Source organism: Stenella coeruleoalba (assembly GCF_951394435.1).
Source record: "Stenella coeruleoalba genome assembly, chromosome: 12".
Taxonomy (NCBI): domain Eukaryota; kingdom Metazoa; phylum Chordata; class Mammalia; order Artiodactyla; family Delphinidae; genus Stenella; species Stenella coeruleoalba.
The window spans coordinates 85,054,043-85,068,774 of record NC_137158.1 but is presented as its reverse complement, the minus strand read 5'-3'; the positions used below and the strand labels follow the sequence as shown (position 1 = coordinate 85,068,774).

Here is a 14,732-nt window from a genome sequence, read left to right as displayed (position 1 = left end):
CTGACCGTGAAAGCCTTAACTGAGCATGTCCTGGGTGACCAGTGTGTCAGCATTTACATAAAGCGGGGACGTGAATGCAAGCCCTTGTCTGTCATGGGCGCTGGGCGCATGGCACTGGGAACAGCTGACTTTCTATTGATGCTGATGGCTTGACGGCTGCATTTAAACACACTTTCACAAGACTCATTTGTATCTTTTTCCAAAGAAACTAAAATGGAGTCAGCTTGTTGAGGGGCTAGGAGGTAAAACTTCCTAGCAGAAAATGAAACGGAATGGTTGCTGTTTCATGGAAAAGGGACGTGGGAGAGGCTAGCAGTCTGTAAACTCAAAGGGTTGATTGAGACACTTGCTACAATATACAACTGGCAAGGGCATCCAGTCTTTAAAGGTATCAGATAATAAATGGCAGGGCATAAAACACCTAGGTCACTTCTGCTTTTCTCCAATATATTATGTACCAAATGTCTGGGTAGCTATAGATACTTCTTTTTTCCCATTGGTTTATAAAGGGATTGTTAAAACACTGTGTTAAAGGCTAAATGTTCACTTACAGAATCGCGTTGCCTGAAACCAGAAGTCCTCACTACAGCTATTATGCATTTGTGAGCAAACCGCTTATCAGTTCATCTCGTGCCTGCCTCCTCTTCAACAAAATTATGTTAGACATAGAACTTAGTGGTACAGATGATGCTTTCTTTGATCATACAAAGGGGCTTTATACTGGAATTATGAATCTCCACTTTAATTTGTTTTGGCAAAATGTGTTCTGCAGTGTTATTCCATTTCACTATCTTTGACATTTTTTTTTACAATTATCCTTTCATATCTTGTTAGACTAAAAGGGTATGGTCTCTACTGTTTCAAAGGAAAGTATGTTGGTTGCTTACAAGATGAATAAAAATTTAAAAGACATTTTTCAAGTTCTAGCATACATTCCTTAATTGTTCTTAGTAAATACTGACAAATTCTTAGCATTTGGAAAGATCCTAAGCTTCATGCCAGCTTTACATAAAGGAGTTTTTTCCCTACTACTGGAGGGTATCTGGACGGACAGTGAGAACTGTTTTCTGGATCTCAGACACAGCACGAGAACAACATACAAACCTACAGGGAACTAAATTGTAATTGCGACTACTGAGGGAATTTTGGTGCAGAATATGTGACAAAAATGAAACAAGACAAAGCATAAGAAGGGCTACTTAAACAAAATGGGGAGGCTTCACACTTTCAAGCGAGAGAAGAGCTCTGAGCTCAGATAGCAGGCCAACCCCCTGGTAGGAGCCCTGTTCCCAAGGGAGGGGGCCTTCAGACCCAAGGATTAGTGCCTCGACTCTTATAAAGGAGCGGGTGGACTCAAAAAATGCATCGACTCTCACCTCTAAGAGATTCCATTAGATGTTCTACTGTAGCTTTGTGGGGTTAAATACACATTCGTTGAGGCAGAGTTATTAGTTAATCATTTTGATCAGGCCCAGGTTGCTGGCATCAACAGTCATCAAAAGAATTTATGCAGAAGCAAATCAACTCAACATTGAGTAAACATTCGGTTAATGCCTACTACGTACAAGCCAAAGAAAATAATGGCTTGGGAGAGCTTTTTCTACACAAAGAATGGGTGATTTAGGGCTGATCTCCCTGATGTTATGGAGAAAGCCAGGACTGTGCTTGCAGACTCGATTTGCAAAAGATCACATAATTCCATTTAGGAAAAGATTTTCAAATCAATGCACACAACCCAACCTAGCTTAAAAATGACAATTGGAATTTTTTTCTTCACCAGAGAAGCATCAGCATGAGATTCTGTGTGTAGAAAGGCAGTTCCGCAGCAGTGCAAGGGAGCATTAACTAAGGAGAGGAGCATGGAATCTCAGCTAGGAGACCTATTTCACAGTCCAGGAGAGAGACGTGGCTGGTCTGGACTCAGTGGGGAGCCAATGGAAAGAGCATGAGAGAGTCTGACACAGGTGGAATCCCCAGGATGGAATGAATTGCCTGGGTGGTGGGTGAGGGAGCGGATGGCATACAAGGTGGCTCTGAGGTTCTAGCAGAGCTGACGAAATGATCAATTTATTAATAAATATTGGGCATGCAATAGGAGGAATAAATATGGGAAACAGTGAATTTAATTTTGGCCATACTGAGTTTAGGGTCTCTAAAATGAAGTTGAAAACATGAGTTTGGTATTCAGGAGAGAAAAGGCTTTTAGCAAAATAGACCTGGGAACCACTGACCTGGAAGTGAAATGGATGACACCTCCCCGGGGAGTGTGGAGCTGATGACCTGAGAGCATCAGCGCCTGCGGTGGAAGCAAGGGGATGAGTCAGAGAAGGCCAGGGGTAGAGAGGGAGGGGGACACTACGGCACAGGATCTAAGGGGGCAATGCCAAGATTCCCAAGAGTGATGCCCGATAGTAAGCATCAGAGCTACCCTCCTGCGCCCACTGAACGGGGGTGGAGGACCGGGGCTGATTAAATGCTTCCTGCCTGTGCCAACTGGGCGGGGATCAGAGTGGTGGTTAGTAAATGCTCACTGAATTGAACTGAATTCCATCAAACTGAATTGAAGCAAGGGAATGCCATTTTTGAGTCCACGACGTGGGGCTGGGAGTGCCGAGGGGGCCATCCTGCAGCAGTGGTCCAAAGCATGCACCTGCACGGGACCATCTCCACTGGCCACAAGACGTGCCGTGCCCAGGCGAGGGTTGCTAGAAATGGACCAATGGAATCAAAAGCCCAAGTTCTTAGTGAGAGTATAAGAAGAGATTTGATCGGGGCACAAATGGGCAAAACAGACCTCTGTACCACACTAGCTCTGCGAGGAAATTCCCTCCGAATTTGAGAGGGATCTCCGAGTGGAAACAGTAGAGTCTTGCTCTCCGACTGAGGCTCTAGAGCATGTGTAGCCTGGGCCGCTGGGCTGTGGGAGCTGAGAGAACACGGGTGGCCCAGAGCGTTGGACCAGCCGCTGGGAGTTCCATCCTGAGCACAACGGGGTAGGTCTGAAAGTTCACCAGGGAAGGGGATGCACAACAAAGCTCCAGGCTACATGGCCCGTTTGAGGATTCTAGAAGGTCGCAGGTCATGCGCGCTGAGGTGCTAGCACCTGCAAGCTGGGGTGCGGGCTGAGCTGGTGTTAACAGAATGGCCCTGTCACCACTTAAGGATGCTTGTGAAAAATCTAGACGTCCTATGATGGCCCTAAACTATCCTAGGACTTTACTGCGAGGCTGGACTTGGGATCCACGCTTCAGAACATCCCGTCCAGATGGACCCCTGTGATCAAGTCGTGCGCACTGTGACCAGGGGCCTCTGAACTTTCTTTTTTAGGTTCATTTTCTATTACAATCCAGGCTTATTCTAGGCAATTGTTCCCACTTACTTTTTCAGTAGAAATCGACTGTGACACCTCCCATCTCTCCTTTATCTTCCTCTCTCCTGAGCCATGCGAGGGGCTGCAGGAGGGAGAGGGGGACTCTTCCCACCATCACTGGGGTGGGCAGCGTTTGTGTCCACTTTCTGGACCATGCATGTTAATTTAACTACTCTTGGTTTCTGCTCATTACACTGCCTTTCTGGCTTTAGCCTTCCCAGCCCTTCAGGTGTCAGGCCAGAAAACAAAACAAATCTTCAGTAACCTGCTCTAATTTGCACAGCTGGTTCCGTTTCCCTGTGCCCGCCAGGTCAGAGCGTGGCCCAGTTGCTCCTGTCTTATCCTCCACATGCGGCGCACTGGTTTGCAGTGTCTGCAGCACCGTCTTTCTTCAAGGATGGTCAGCTTTTCGCTCTCCTTGCGCCTCTAGGTGCCTTTACTTAGGTTTGTGTTTTTTTTGGTTTTTGCTTTATATTAATGCCCTAAATCAGGCCAGCTTGTGTTCCCTTATCTTGCTGACCTCTCTTGTCCAGTGCTGGAGGAGAGCAAGGCATGTGAGACCCTGCATTTTAACTAGTTTCAGTCCGATGGATATTTTAAGGAATTCATAATGATTTTTTTCCTAAGAGCTCTTTAGGGACTCACAGCCTGTGTACCACTTAGAATGGTCAGAGGCATTAAACCTGTGTGGCCAATGTGTGTGTTTGTGTGTATACGTGTATACTAACTTCTGCTTTCCATTTAGGCACCCAAAGCTCTTTGCAATTATTAATGAAATAAAACATTTAAGTAGATTGTAGGATTATTTGCACACGACAGTTTTCTAATAGTTTTCATTATAGTTTGATACTCAGAATTCCCCCGTGATTTGTCATGGCCACAGGAAATGTACGGGAGGCAGGTTTACTGAGCTGGCACTGAGGATGTATATGCAGAGACTCAGTATAACCTGCAGCAGTAAAGAAACAATTTATGTACAGGACTCACTAGACACTTAAATAGACCTAAACTGAATAAGAAATGCTGCTTTAAAATTTCCAACTGCTCTATGTTCTGTTATCTACGAGTCCTGCATATTCGCACCAGGGTAAATTTCTTAAGAAACTGCGAGCAAGGAGCTAAATTTGCACATTGATTTTTGTCTTTTGTCCGCAGTTTAAGGCTAATTTAAAAGGATGGTGAGGAGACTCTATTTTCAACTGGCTGAAGTTCAATAAGAATATAATAAAACATTGTTACAGCAAACTCTTTCACAGTGAAATTCTGGCAAAGCCTAACCTAATTCCTTTCAATGTGCTCCAATACAGCCAAAATACCGTTCTACTGAGCAGGACACCCATTAGAGTGACAAGCTTCCTACAGGACCAGGAATTTTCCATATTTTATTTCAAACCAAATCAGCATTTCAATGCTTTGAATTAAGACTGCAAAAAGGAAATGTTTTATAATAAAGTCAGTAAAAGGCACACGGTTTCATTACAACTATATTTTTATCATTGGCCTGCACTTTTCTAATATCAGAAGCATATCTGATCACTTTAGATGTAGGAAATTGTTTCATTTAATTATTCTTGCAGTGAAAGCTTTGTAATACTTCAGTGAGGCCTACTTATTAGCTTAAAATTCCTAATGAAAAGAGTGACCATATAACATATCTCTTTGGGTACAAATCAAGAAAGGGAAGTTTTAAAGGTGTTTCTTTTTCTTTCTTTTCTTGTTTATTTTTTTAACTCTGCCCCTTCCGGCTAGGTTGACTTTTAGATCCACTGCTTCCCAGTGATAGAAGAGCTGACAGGAGGCTTCAGAGGGACCACAGGCTGGGCTTCCTAAAATCGGAAGCACGGAGGCTTCTGTATACTTCGTGCTTCACGTCTTGCTTACCTTCCTAAAAACGCTGGGCTTTGTCATAAAACTTCCCTACAAGTTGCCAGTGGCTTCCCATTGTTTTCAGGGTAAAGTAATTGGTCAAAAGCAATGCAGTTTTGACCTCATCTGCAGACGAGGCCAGCACTTTTTTAGCCTGGCCTTCAGTGCTCTCCACAACCCCAGAGTGCCTGCCCTTGCCACCTCCCTCTGCTTCTCCAGGTGGATCTTCTCCCAGAGCCAGTGTCCCACTCAGTGTCCCCTGAACCCCGGGAATCTCGCCTTCTCACCATCTGGATCATGTTCCTGTTTTCGGATGCCTCCCATCCTCATTCATCCATTCTTCACTCACTCAACCAATACTTATGATCATGCAATATGGACCACATTGTTTCATGGCTGTATCTTCTAAACTGTAAAGTCCCACCCACCCTTCAAGCTATGTTTCTTCCACAGGCTTCCTTAACTGCAAAGGACTGTCGGAACCTCTCTCTCCCCTGGACTCACAGCCCGTCTGCCGCTCTGCCTCTGCTCGGCAAAGCTGGGGCCCCTGTTTGGACTTGACTTAAAAGCATCAAACGAGACTGTGCCCTGCAAATGACTACCTCTGTGGCCTCAAGAGAGTCCATTAAAGTCTACAAGTTTCAGTTTCCTTGTTGATAAAATAGGGAAATATGTACATCATAAGATTGCTTGTGTAGATAAAATGAGATCATATTGGTGGAATTTTTCTGTTTATGTAAAGAATGATTATTTCATATCTATGTCAATGTTTAAATGTGCATTTTATTAATTTTTGTTAATTAAATTCTTCTTTTCAATGAAGCCTGCTGAATGTAAGAGGCCTGAGTGGAAGGTAGCGACCACATTAAACGCAGGAGCCTCTTTTTGGATATATCACTGGCTCCAGTGATTGTTTTGGCAGCATGGAGGTTGGCGGGGATTGGTACAGTGGAAGGCAATAAGACTCATCACCAGTCTTGTCTGGAGTGGCTCATAGACAGAAGAACATTCCAAAGACCACTCTTGCATTGCGTTTTAACTGAGAAACAAGATAAAGTAAAACAAACTAGTAATTTACGCAAGGCCTAAAGGGTTGAGATTTCTTCAGTAACTTATCCTTCAGCCGATTTTATGAACACGAATTTTCAGAAATAGGTGAAAGCACTAACTTGACTCATGGGTGGGAAGCAGGGGGCTCAACAACAGGAGAACAAGTAGCAGCTACTTCACAACTTAGTCGGGGAATAAAGAGGGCCTAGAAAAGCCTATCACCTTCAGTCGAAACTGCAAGAGGGATTGAGTAGGGTAAGCCCTAAGAATGTCCGTAGGTAATCTGTCTGAGTTGAAATTTGACCAAGAATAATTAAAACTCACCTAAGAGCAGTAAAGCGAAAAGGATGGGAAGTGAACAGGAGCTTTGTTTCAGATCAACAGCAAGGCAGCTCCAACAGCATCCTGGGGCGGTTTGGCCCTGTTTCAGGGCCGGTTCCCAGTCCGCACATACTATCTGGCCCGCACCTCCCCAGCCTTGCTAGCCTCTGGCTCACCACTGACCAGGTGGAACTCAGGTTACTGTGGTGTGCACGGTACTCTTCCTCAGTGATGAAAAACACGTTCATAGTAACTGAGTGGTTAATGGTGAGAAATAAACCAACAATGCAGGTTACTGACCAATAATGAAATGCTGCTCTCTAGTTTGACGAACAACAAAAATATGTCTAAAGCAAGGGCTGGCTGAAGATGTGTGTGTGTTTTTCTGCCACCACAAGCAAAGCGTCTCCAGTTCTCTTCCCCCCCACACATACGGAGCATTTCCAGAGACGTGGCCTTGGGTGGTGGCTGAGGAAGGGGCGGGGGGACAGCTGGCATGAGACACAGAGACTGGGAACAAGTTCACAGTGTTCATCTCTAGGGACTCACAGAATAATTGAGAATTGGCTCTTTCATCTCCATCCCCTGCTCAGCTTTTTGCTGCCCCTGAGCCTCTGCTGTCCCCAAGTGGCCATCCTGATCACTGAGTCGTCCATCGAGATGCTATGTGTGTGTGTAAAAGTTTGCTGAGGCTTCCCGTTAACAAGGCTGTGCTGTGTACTCTTCATCTAACCCTAAGTTTACAAAACAGCCCGTGGTGGACAGATGTGCAGGTAGGTATCAGAGTCAGTCTGATTTGGTTTCAAATCCTGGTGCCAACATCTGCAAGCAACGTGGCAGCAGGACCTCTCAGCCCAGGATCCCTGAGCCCAACATCATTCAGCCCTTCAGCCCAGCATCTCTCAAGCCAGTATCCCTAAGCCCAGCATCTCAGCCCCACCATCTCAGCACCGGCTGCTCCCACACAGGTACCCACACAGGTGACTAAGTGATTTAACGCTGCTTTGACTTTTGGGCAAGGTTGCAAGGCCAAGTAGTTAGAGATACAGATTGTGAGCCACACATATCTGGACCACACCCCGGCTCTGTTATTTACAACCTGACTGCCCCTTGTTAAATGTTGTAACTGCTCAAGTGCAAACTTTCTATATAAAATGCGAATTAAAATACCAATCCAGCAAAACACACGCAGCATTTGGCATGGGATAATGGAGCTGACTCGTCACTCTGTGAGAGGCAGCAATTGTTGTTAATAATTTGTGGATAATCTTTGAGAAAAGAAATGTAAAATCTGATTTTCTGCACTATTTCAACCTAAGAAACAGAGCTCTCCATGTATTTGAACAACCAAGTAAGTTGCTCATGAAAGTATAAGGAAGTATAAGTATAAACTGCTTGACACTGACCACGCAAAAAACCTCTCATAAACTCAATGACACTCTTTAGCAGTATTTTCATGATCTATTTAAGATAAGCTATGTAACAACTGATGCAAATTCATTATTAAGTACAGGAGTGTAAAAGTAAATAATGTCGTCGTGGCTAGTAATAGTTAGTAGAAAATCTTGTGAAAGAGCTTCATGATATTTTAATGAGTATACTTGCTGATAAACCCAAGATTTATTCTCCCCAAATGGAAAGAAGCATTTATCCTCACAAGCTTCTCATTTTTCAGAAAGTACCAATCAGGTGAGTGACTCACTTAAAGCTTTCCACTGGGGAAGCCAATATGCCTGGGGAATGGGCAGCAAAACTTCATCTTGAACAGAAACCTTAATTCCTTAATCAGAGACTCAGGTTAGATGGAAGAACAGGTGAAGAATAAGGGAAAACAGAACAAAGTCAAAAATTACGTATGGCTTGGAAAGCAATACAATACTTGGAGCTGATAACTGGATAACACAAGTGACAGCAAAGTCCGTTTCCTCTTTAGAGAGACCTCCTGAAGTTAGCACAGCCACTGGATGGCTTGCATGGGTCACTTTGGCTCACTGAGCGTGTGTTCAGGGCTCACAAGAATTTCAGGGCGACAGCACTCCACCCCGCTCCAGGCTGGCCATCCCTGTCTGACAAGTTCCCCTGTCTGGGTTTCAGGGATTTCATTTGTAAATGGATGGGCAGAATCAGATGGTGTGTCAGGGCTCACACTTTGGATACTGCTAAGACCGTTGTAAAGAACTGTCAGATACAGTCCCTGCCCTCAGGGAGCTTACAGTCTAGAAGGGAACTAGCTGTAAACTGACGGCATGCCAGGATAGCTACCATGTAAGGTTTTGTTTGTTTGTTTGTTTGTTTTTTAGAAACACTAAATGAGTGGGTTGAGCCCAGGTCGCTTGGGGATTCTATGCCTCATCCCCTTAGGAGTGGCCCAGCAAGGGGTCCGTATTACAGGAGGCAAAGCCAGAGTTCTTCCTGCACCTGCTTCTTTCCTTTGTCTCAGTTCCCTGGCAGGGGGCCCTGTGGATTCACCTCTCTTCCTGATGAAGCGCCTAAGTGAAGATTAACAGGATATCAATGCAAACCAAGCTGCAAAGCTTTTTACTATAAAACATGTTTCCATTTCTAAGAAAGAAACCCACAGTCTAAAACTTAAGCTATTTCATTAAGTCCCCAGTGGTAAGTCTCTGTGACTTATTTCATCAACCTGAAAATTCAACGCATAGCAAATGAAAAGTAAAAACTTTATTTCTGTAAGAACAGAAAAAATTCGGCCTCTTTAAAGAGAGAGCTCTATCAACCCAAATAGGAATTGTCACATGTAGTTTTATCAAAATTTGCTTGTATTACATGAATGCTTTATCTTTGAATGGCAATTGGAAACATACCAGAGACACTGAGTTCCACAAAACCATCAATGATTACAGAATGCTGAAAATATTGTGGCTAACTCTTCCTTTTCTCCACGTAGGGTGTCTGTGGGGTGGGTATAGGGAAGATGAGAAGCAGGGCATCCACCCCAGGGAGCCTGGAGACACAGCCCATTCTACCAACGCACAAACTTTTGTTAATATGTCTAGCAGTAAAGATTAGGTTTGCCTGCATATGACAGAAAACGTTATATAATACTGGCTTAGGTAAGACAGACATTTATTCTTTCTCATGTCAGTAAAAGTCTGGAAGGAGGCAGTCGGACTATTATGAAGTCTTAAGAGCTCCACAAAGTCATTGGAGAACTGGACTTCCCCTACTTTTGTACTTAACTTTCCTGCCTGTGTCTTCCGTCTCATGATGGCTTCATAGCCAAAGGTCGTTGCTGGAGCCCTAGCCTTCTCATCGGAGTTCCAGACTTCAGGAAAGGAAGGAAGGACAAGAGGTTCGCCCTCCCCAGCTGAAGGCCATGCAACACTTCTCCTCTGCCACTGGCCACGACTTACTCAACGGGCCCACACCAAACTGCAGGGGTGGCTGTGTACGTTGTCTTGCTGCTGAGGGCAGTGCCCTGGACAAAACAGCAAGGTGGTCACTAAGGAACAGGGGAGAATGGACGTTTCCAGCAACCAGCAGCTGCTGCCTCAGTCTGTGTGTAAACACGGGACGGTGGCCTTGATGCTGGCAGGAGACCCTCCACCACACAGCGTCGCTGTCTTCACGTTGCTCCTCTCCCTCCTGGCCCGGCCCCGTCTGCTCTCAACGCTACTGTCTTTCTCGGTTCTGGAACACTCTCACGTGAATGCTCCCGGCTCCGTCTTGAATCTGCAGCTGGCCATTCGGTCAGTGACCATGTTTGAGCCCCTTCTATGTGCCAGGTGGTGAGCAAGATAGAGCAGGTTTGAGCCCTTGATGAACAAAGGGTCAGGGAAGCCCAGCACCGACAGGTCACGGGAGCAGTCCGCGCTGCGGGAAGAGCCCGGGGGGAGGCCTGGAAGCTTCGGCAGGGGCCTGAGCCCACCACGGTGCCTTCCTGACCCTTTGGCCAGAAAACATGGTTGAACCTCCCCCCGCCCCCCGCAAAAATCCCTTCTCTAATTTCTTTCCTGATGCTTTCACTCTCTCCTTCATGATTAGTTTCTCAAAAAGGGGTTTATTGCCCCCGACTGCGGTCCATCCCTCAGCCCTCCGTTGACCAGCTCTGTCCCCGCGGCTCTGCTGCGCCTTCTCTCTTGGAGGCCATGCGCCCCGAGACACCGCAGCCGGGACCCTTCCCAGGCTGGGTCTTCCGTGCTCTGTCCTCTCCGGAGCTCCCACCGTGTGGTACAGACTCTGCGGTGGGATGGGGGCCCTTCTGGTTTTCCTTTCCCAGCTCTGACCTTAGAAGCCACCCTCTGGCTCCTCTTCCGCTTCCCTGCGCCTCTCACATACAGGTGATCTTCAACACAACTGTTCTTGGCTTACTCTGCTTTCTTTTACCTCAAGATTTGATGAAATGAAATTTTTAAAATCATTTTACCATTGATTTTTGGGGAGGGGTTAGGGTGAGGGTTAGGGAAGGGAAAAAAAATCTGTTTTTTCACTGAATTTTATCAATGAAATTTGATAAAATGAAATTAGCATTTTCGGTTATTAGCTTCAGCGGACACTGCCACATCCCTCCGACCCGGCCCCAACCTTCTGTATAATGAACTGCTGTGCATGCCCAGGGCTGCTGTGATTCCTGTTCCTGTCTCCCCTTCCGCTCCCGCAGTTTCCACACAACCTTCATTCAGCCTCTTGCTCTCTGTCCTGGCTGCACCCACTGCCTCCGAGCTGCCCCCTTCTTTCAAGTAGCTAGCTGCCTCTCTCCTCTGGCCTGAAGCACAGTTGTGACTACGCCCTCACGAATTTGCAAATCTTTGACGGCAACTTATAGCCTCTGGCATCCAGCCAGACTCTGGGCAGCCCTTAAACACTCCTTATTGCTCTCTTTCCAGTCATGACTCCTCTCTCCGGTCTCTCCTCCACAACCACTGCTGCAAGCTTGTTGCTTACGTGCAAAGCCTTTACTCAGGCTATTTCAGCCTAGAGTACGCTTTTCCCATTTGTCCAGGTTTTGAAATCTACGTGAAGTGTTTTACAAAATCTTCCCTCATCTCTAAAGCCGGGCTCCAACAGCATTTCATCTACGTTACTTGCACCCTTGTACAATTTATCTCCTGAACTTGACTGCAGCCTCCTTGAGGACAGGAATTTTGTCCTAGTTTCTCCTCCCTCCCACCCTCCCTCCCTCCTTCCCTTCCTCTCTCTTTCTCCCCATTTCAGTAGTTAACATAGTATCTTTTACCTGGTGGGTGATCAAAAACTATTTACTACATGAATAAACAAATGATAATCAAAAGAAGACAAGTCGAGGGCATACCCAGGCCTTTGGGCTGCCAGGTGAGCAGGTGAACGCAGGGAAGTTTCCTTTGTTCTCCATTATTAGGACAAAGTGTCACTGACCAGAGAATAAGAAAGTTTTACCCTCGTGACTTAGCCCAGAGATTGCACAATTTTTTCTTGAAGCAAATGTAATGGCAAGAGAATCAGAGATGCGTTTGTATATTTGTCCTGCCCACCCTCTGTGTCTAAGAACAGTCATGGCCACCTGAAGAAATGAAGGAGCTATCAAAATGAAGAAGGGAGCGCTTGTGTGCAGACGGCTTAAAGACACCCCACCCTAAGATAGAGCAACTAACATTTACTAATCACTCTTAACTCATTGACTTTTGTTTTGTCATTCTCTTAGTAAGGTTATTTTGACTTGGAAGTCAAGATCTGTAAATTAGGTAAGGGCTCAAATATAAACAGAAAAGACTTTTTACCTGAGCTATGCACAGGAGAACTGAAATATTAAATCAGGAGTGATTCTAGTATCTGAGATTCGAAATCCAAAATTGAAAAGGCCCATTTATCTTCTGACCCACTATGACCCAGAAGCAAAATGTGGTTATAAATGAAAAACACTAGGATCCTTCGATGGAGATATGCCTGAGGAAATGGAGCTATGCCTCCTCTTCTGATGGGTGTCGCTCACATCTCATCTGGCTTAACACTCCGTTACGGATCACAGTATCATGGACCAGGGCTCAGAAAGTCCTGGTTCAATTTGCAGCTTACACGCTGCAGGACATTTGGTGCTTTCTCACTCCCCGTTATGCACCCCAGGAGCTGTCTGCCTGAACTCCCAACAGCTAGTACTTTCATGTGGCCCTTGGTCTACCAGAGAAATCTATTGAGGCCTTCCACCAAAAATAATTATTCCAAAAATTCCTCAGGAGTGGTAGCATCCACGGTGATGGGGGGGGGATGATTCATGAACTACTGTCTATAGCCTTCCTAGGTCTCTCCCCACCAAGCCGACTCGAATAAATACGTAATCCAAGTAAAAATGCTGTGCTTGCTCGGCAAACACAGCTTCAAGAGGAGCCTCCTTAGCTCCCTTCCAACCAGATCGCCTCCACAAAGAGATCTCGGAGCTGACGTCAGTCTCTGGGCTTTAAAACTAACCCTCCTCCCCAGCTCCCCACCCCCGGGCCAAACCCCAGTATCCAAAGGGCAGATCTCAGGGGAAAATACTACTGTGGTCTGCCTTCTTCTCAACAAACAGGTATCAGCAGTGATTTTAGAGACACAGAGTTCCAGGCTACGGCACAGGATGAGAGACTAGGATAATTTCACCTAATGAAGATTAAGAAAGGGGAGAGATGAACAGCTTTCAGTTATACAAGATATATGATGCGGCAACATGGCAACGTAGGAAAAGCCTGGCAGTTCAGCTCTGCTACTAACCAGCTGTACTTTGGACAAATGTTTTCATCTCTCTGAACTTTAGTTTCCCAATATAAAAAAGGTAAACCTCAGGCCTCTTTCTTATGTTTGTGAGATTAAATGAGGTACTGATGGCGACGGTGGTGATGGTCACGGAGACGGTGCCCAGCTATTTCCACCTGGAATGAGAACTGAATGCAAAGAAGCTGACAAACCCTTAGGAGAGGTTTAAATTGGATACATGAAATAATTTCCTTATAGTGACAAACCCAGAGGAGGCTGGGCTTCTCCTGCAACAGTCCCTAAAATAGAGGCCCCTTTAAGTGGGTCAGCCATGGCTCTGGTGTGGTTTTGCCAGAGCAGTGAGAAGACTGGTTGGTCTCCCGGAGAAGAAAGTGTCTCTGCATCTGTGACCAGATGTTGGGAACCTGAAGCTTTAGAAATCACATTCTCCATTCTCTGTTCTGTGCTCAGACTGGGTGGCAACGTGACCCTCTAAGTAACCAGGAAAGGACATTTTACAGAAGAAATCCCTTCCAGGTAAGCAGAATTCTTTGAAAGGAGCTCTGTGGCTGGCTGAACATTCCTGAGCCTTGCATTCCCTTGCACAGGGGAGTGAAAGCACTGCTTGATTACTTTGGGGTTCTGCCTTGTCATAAATGTTCAGCTAGCAGCTGCTCCAGGGAGCCCGTGCCACCCGTTCTGCATTGAATCATCTTAACGCCGGGAGCCCAGAGCGCCGCTTGAAGATCTGGGAAGAATGAGCCACCACCACCCTGTCTTCAATTTTAAACCAGCAACTCACGAAGTGCTGGTCAAGCGTGGGTGGAAGCTGTTGGTTTGGGAACTTCCAGACACCCACTAAAGCACACTCCTGCTTTTTAGGGGAGAGGGAGTGACCTTAAAAGTATTTTCTACAAAAAGGAAAGTAGTGACTTGAATTACTACCCTATGTTCTGGAGGCTCCAGGCAAAATCATTTGAAATGTGTGGGGAGATAGGAGAGCAGAGTTGTTGAGGAGTCTTACGTAAGTTACGCTGATCCTACCTTATTTCAGGATTCAAAGTCTGAAGTAGAGTAAAGAGGGGAAACCTACCGATGTCGTGAAGGAGAATGGCAGTGTTTTGGTTTCTCAAAGGGGTTATGGTATCTTTATAAGCCAGGCATGCAGACCTTCTACAGTCTTGCCCTGGGTGAGAAAAGATCGTGGCTTCAGATTCTATTCTGAGTGACCACGTTTGGCAATTCCTAAACCTGTCTGTTATTTTTGAAATGCAATAGATGTTAGAATTGTAAAGAAATTTGGATATAATCTAGACCAATCTCAAAATTTAATTTTTTTTTTTTATGGTACGTGGGCCTCTCACTGTTGTGGCCTCTCCCGTTGCGGAGCACAGGCTCCGGACGCGCAGGCTCAGCGGCCATGGCTCACGGGCCCAGCCGCTCCGCGGCACGTGGGATC

At 45.8% G+C, this 14,732-nt stretch overlaps 1 protein-coding gene across 3 annotated transcripts in view; it reads right to left on the bottom strand.

The window, feature by feature from the left end:
- Positions 1-14,732, bottom strand: part of PACRG (parkin coregulated) — a 515,568-nt gene that overhangs the window by 113,117 nt on the left and 387,719 nt on the right. Inside the window, exon 5 of one of the 3 annotated variants that reach the window (XM_079939454.1) lies at positions 2,232-2,296. The exons of the other annotated variants lie outside the window; for them this stretch is intronic. Coding sequence (XP_079795580.1) covers positions 2,232-2,296 — 65 coding nt within the window. The remainder of the gene's footprint in view (positions 1-2,231; positions 2,297-14,732) is intronic. 3 annotated transcript variants of the gene reach the window in all.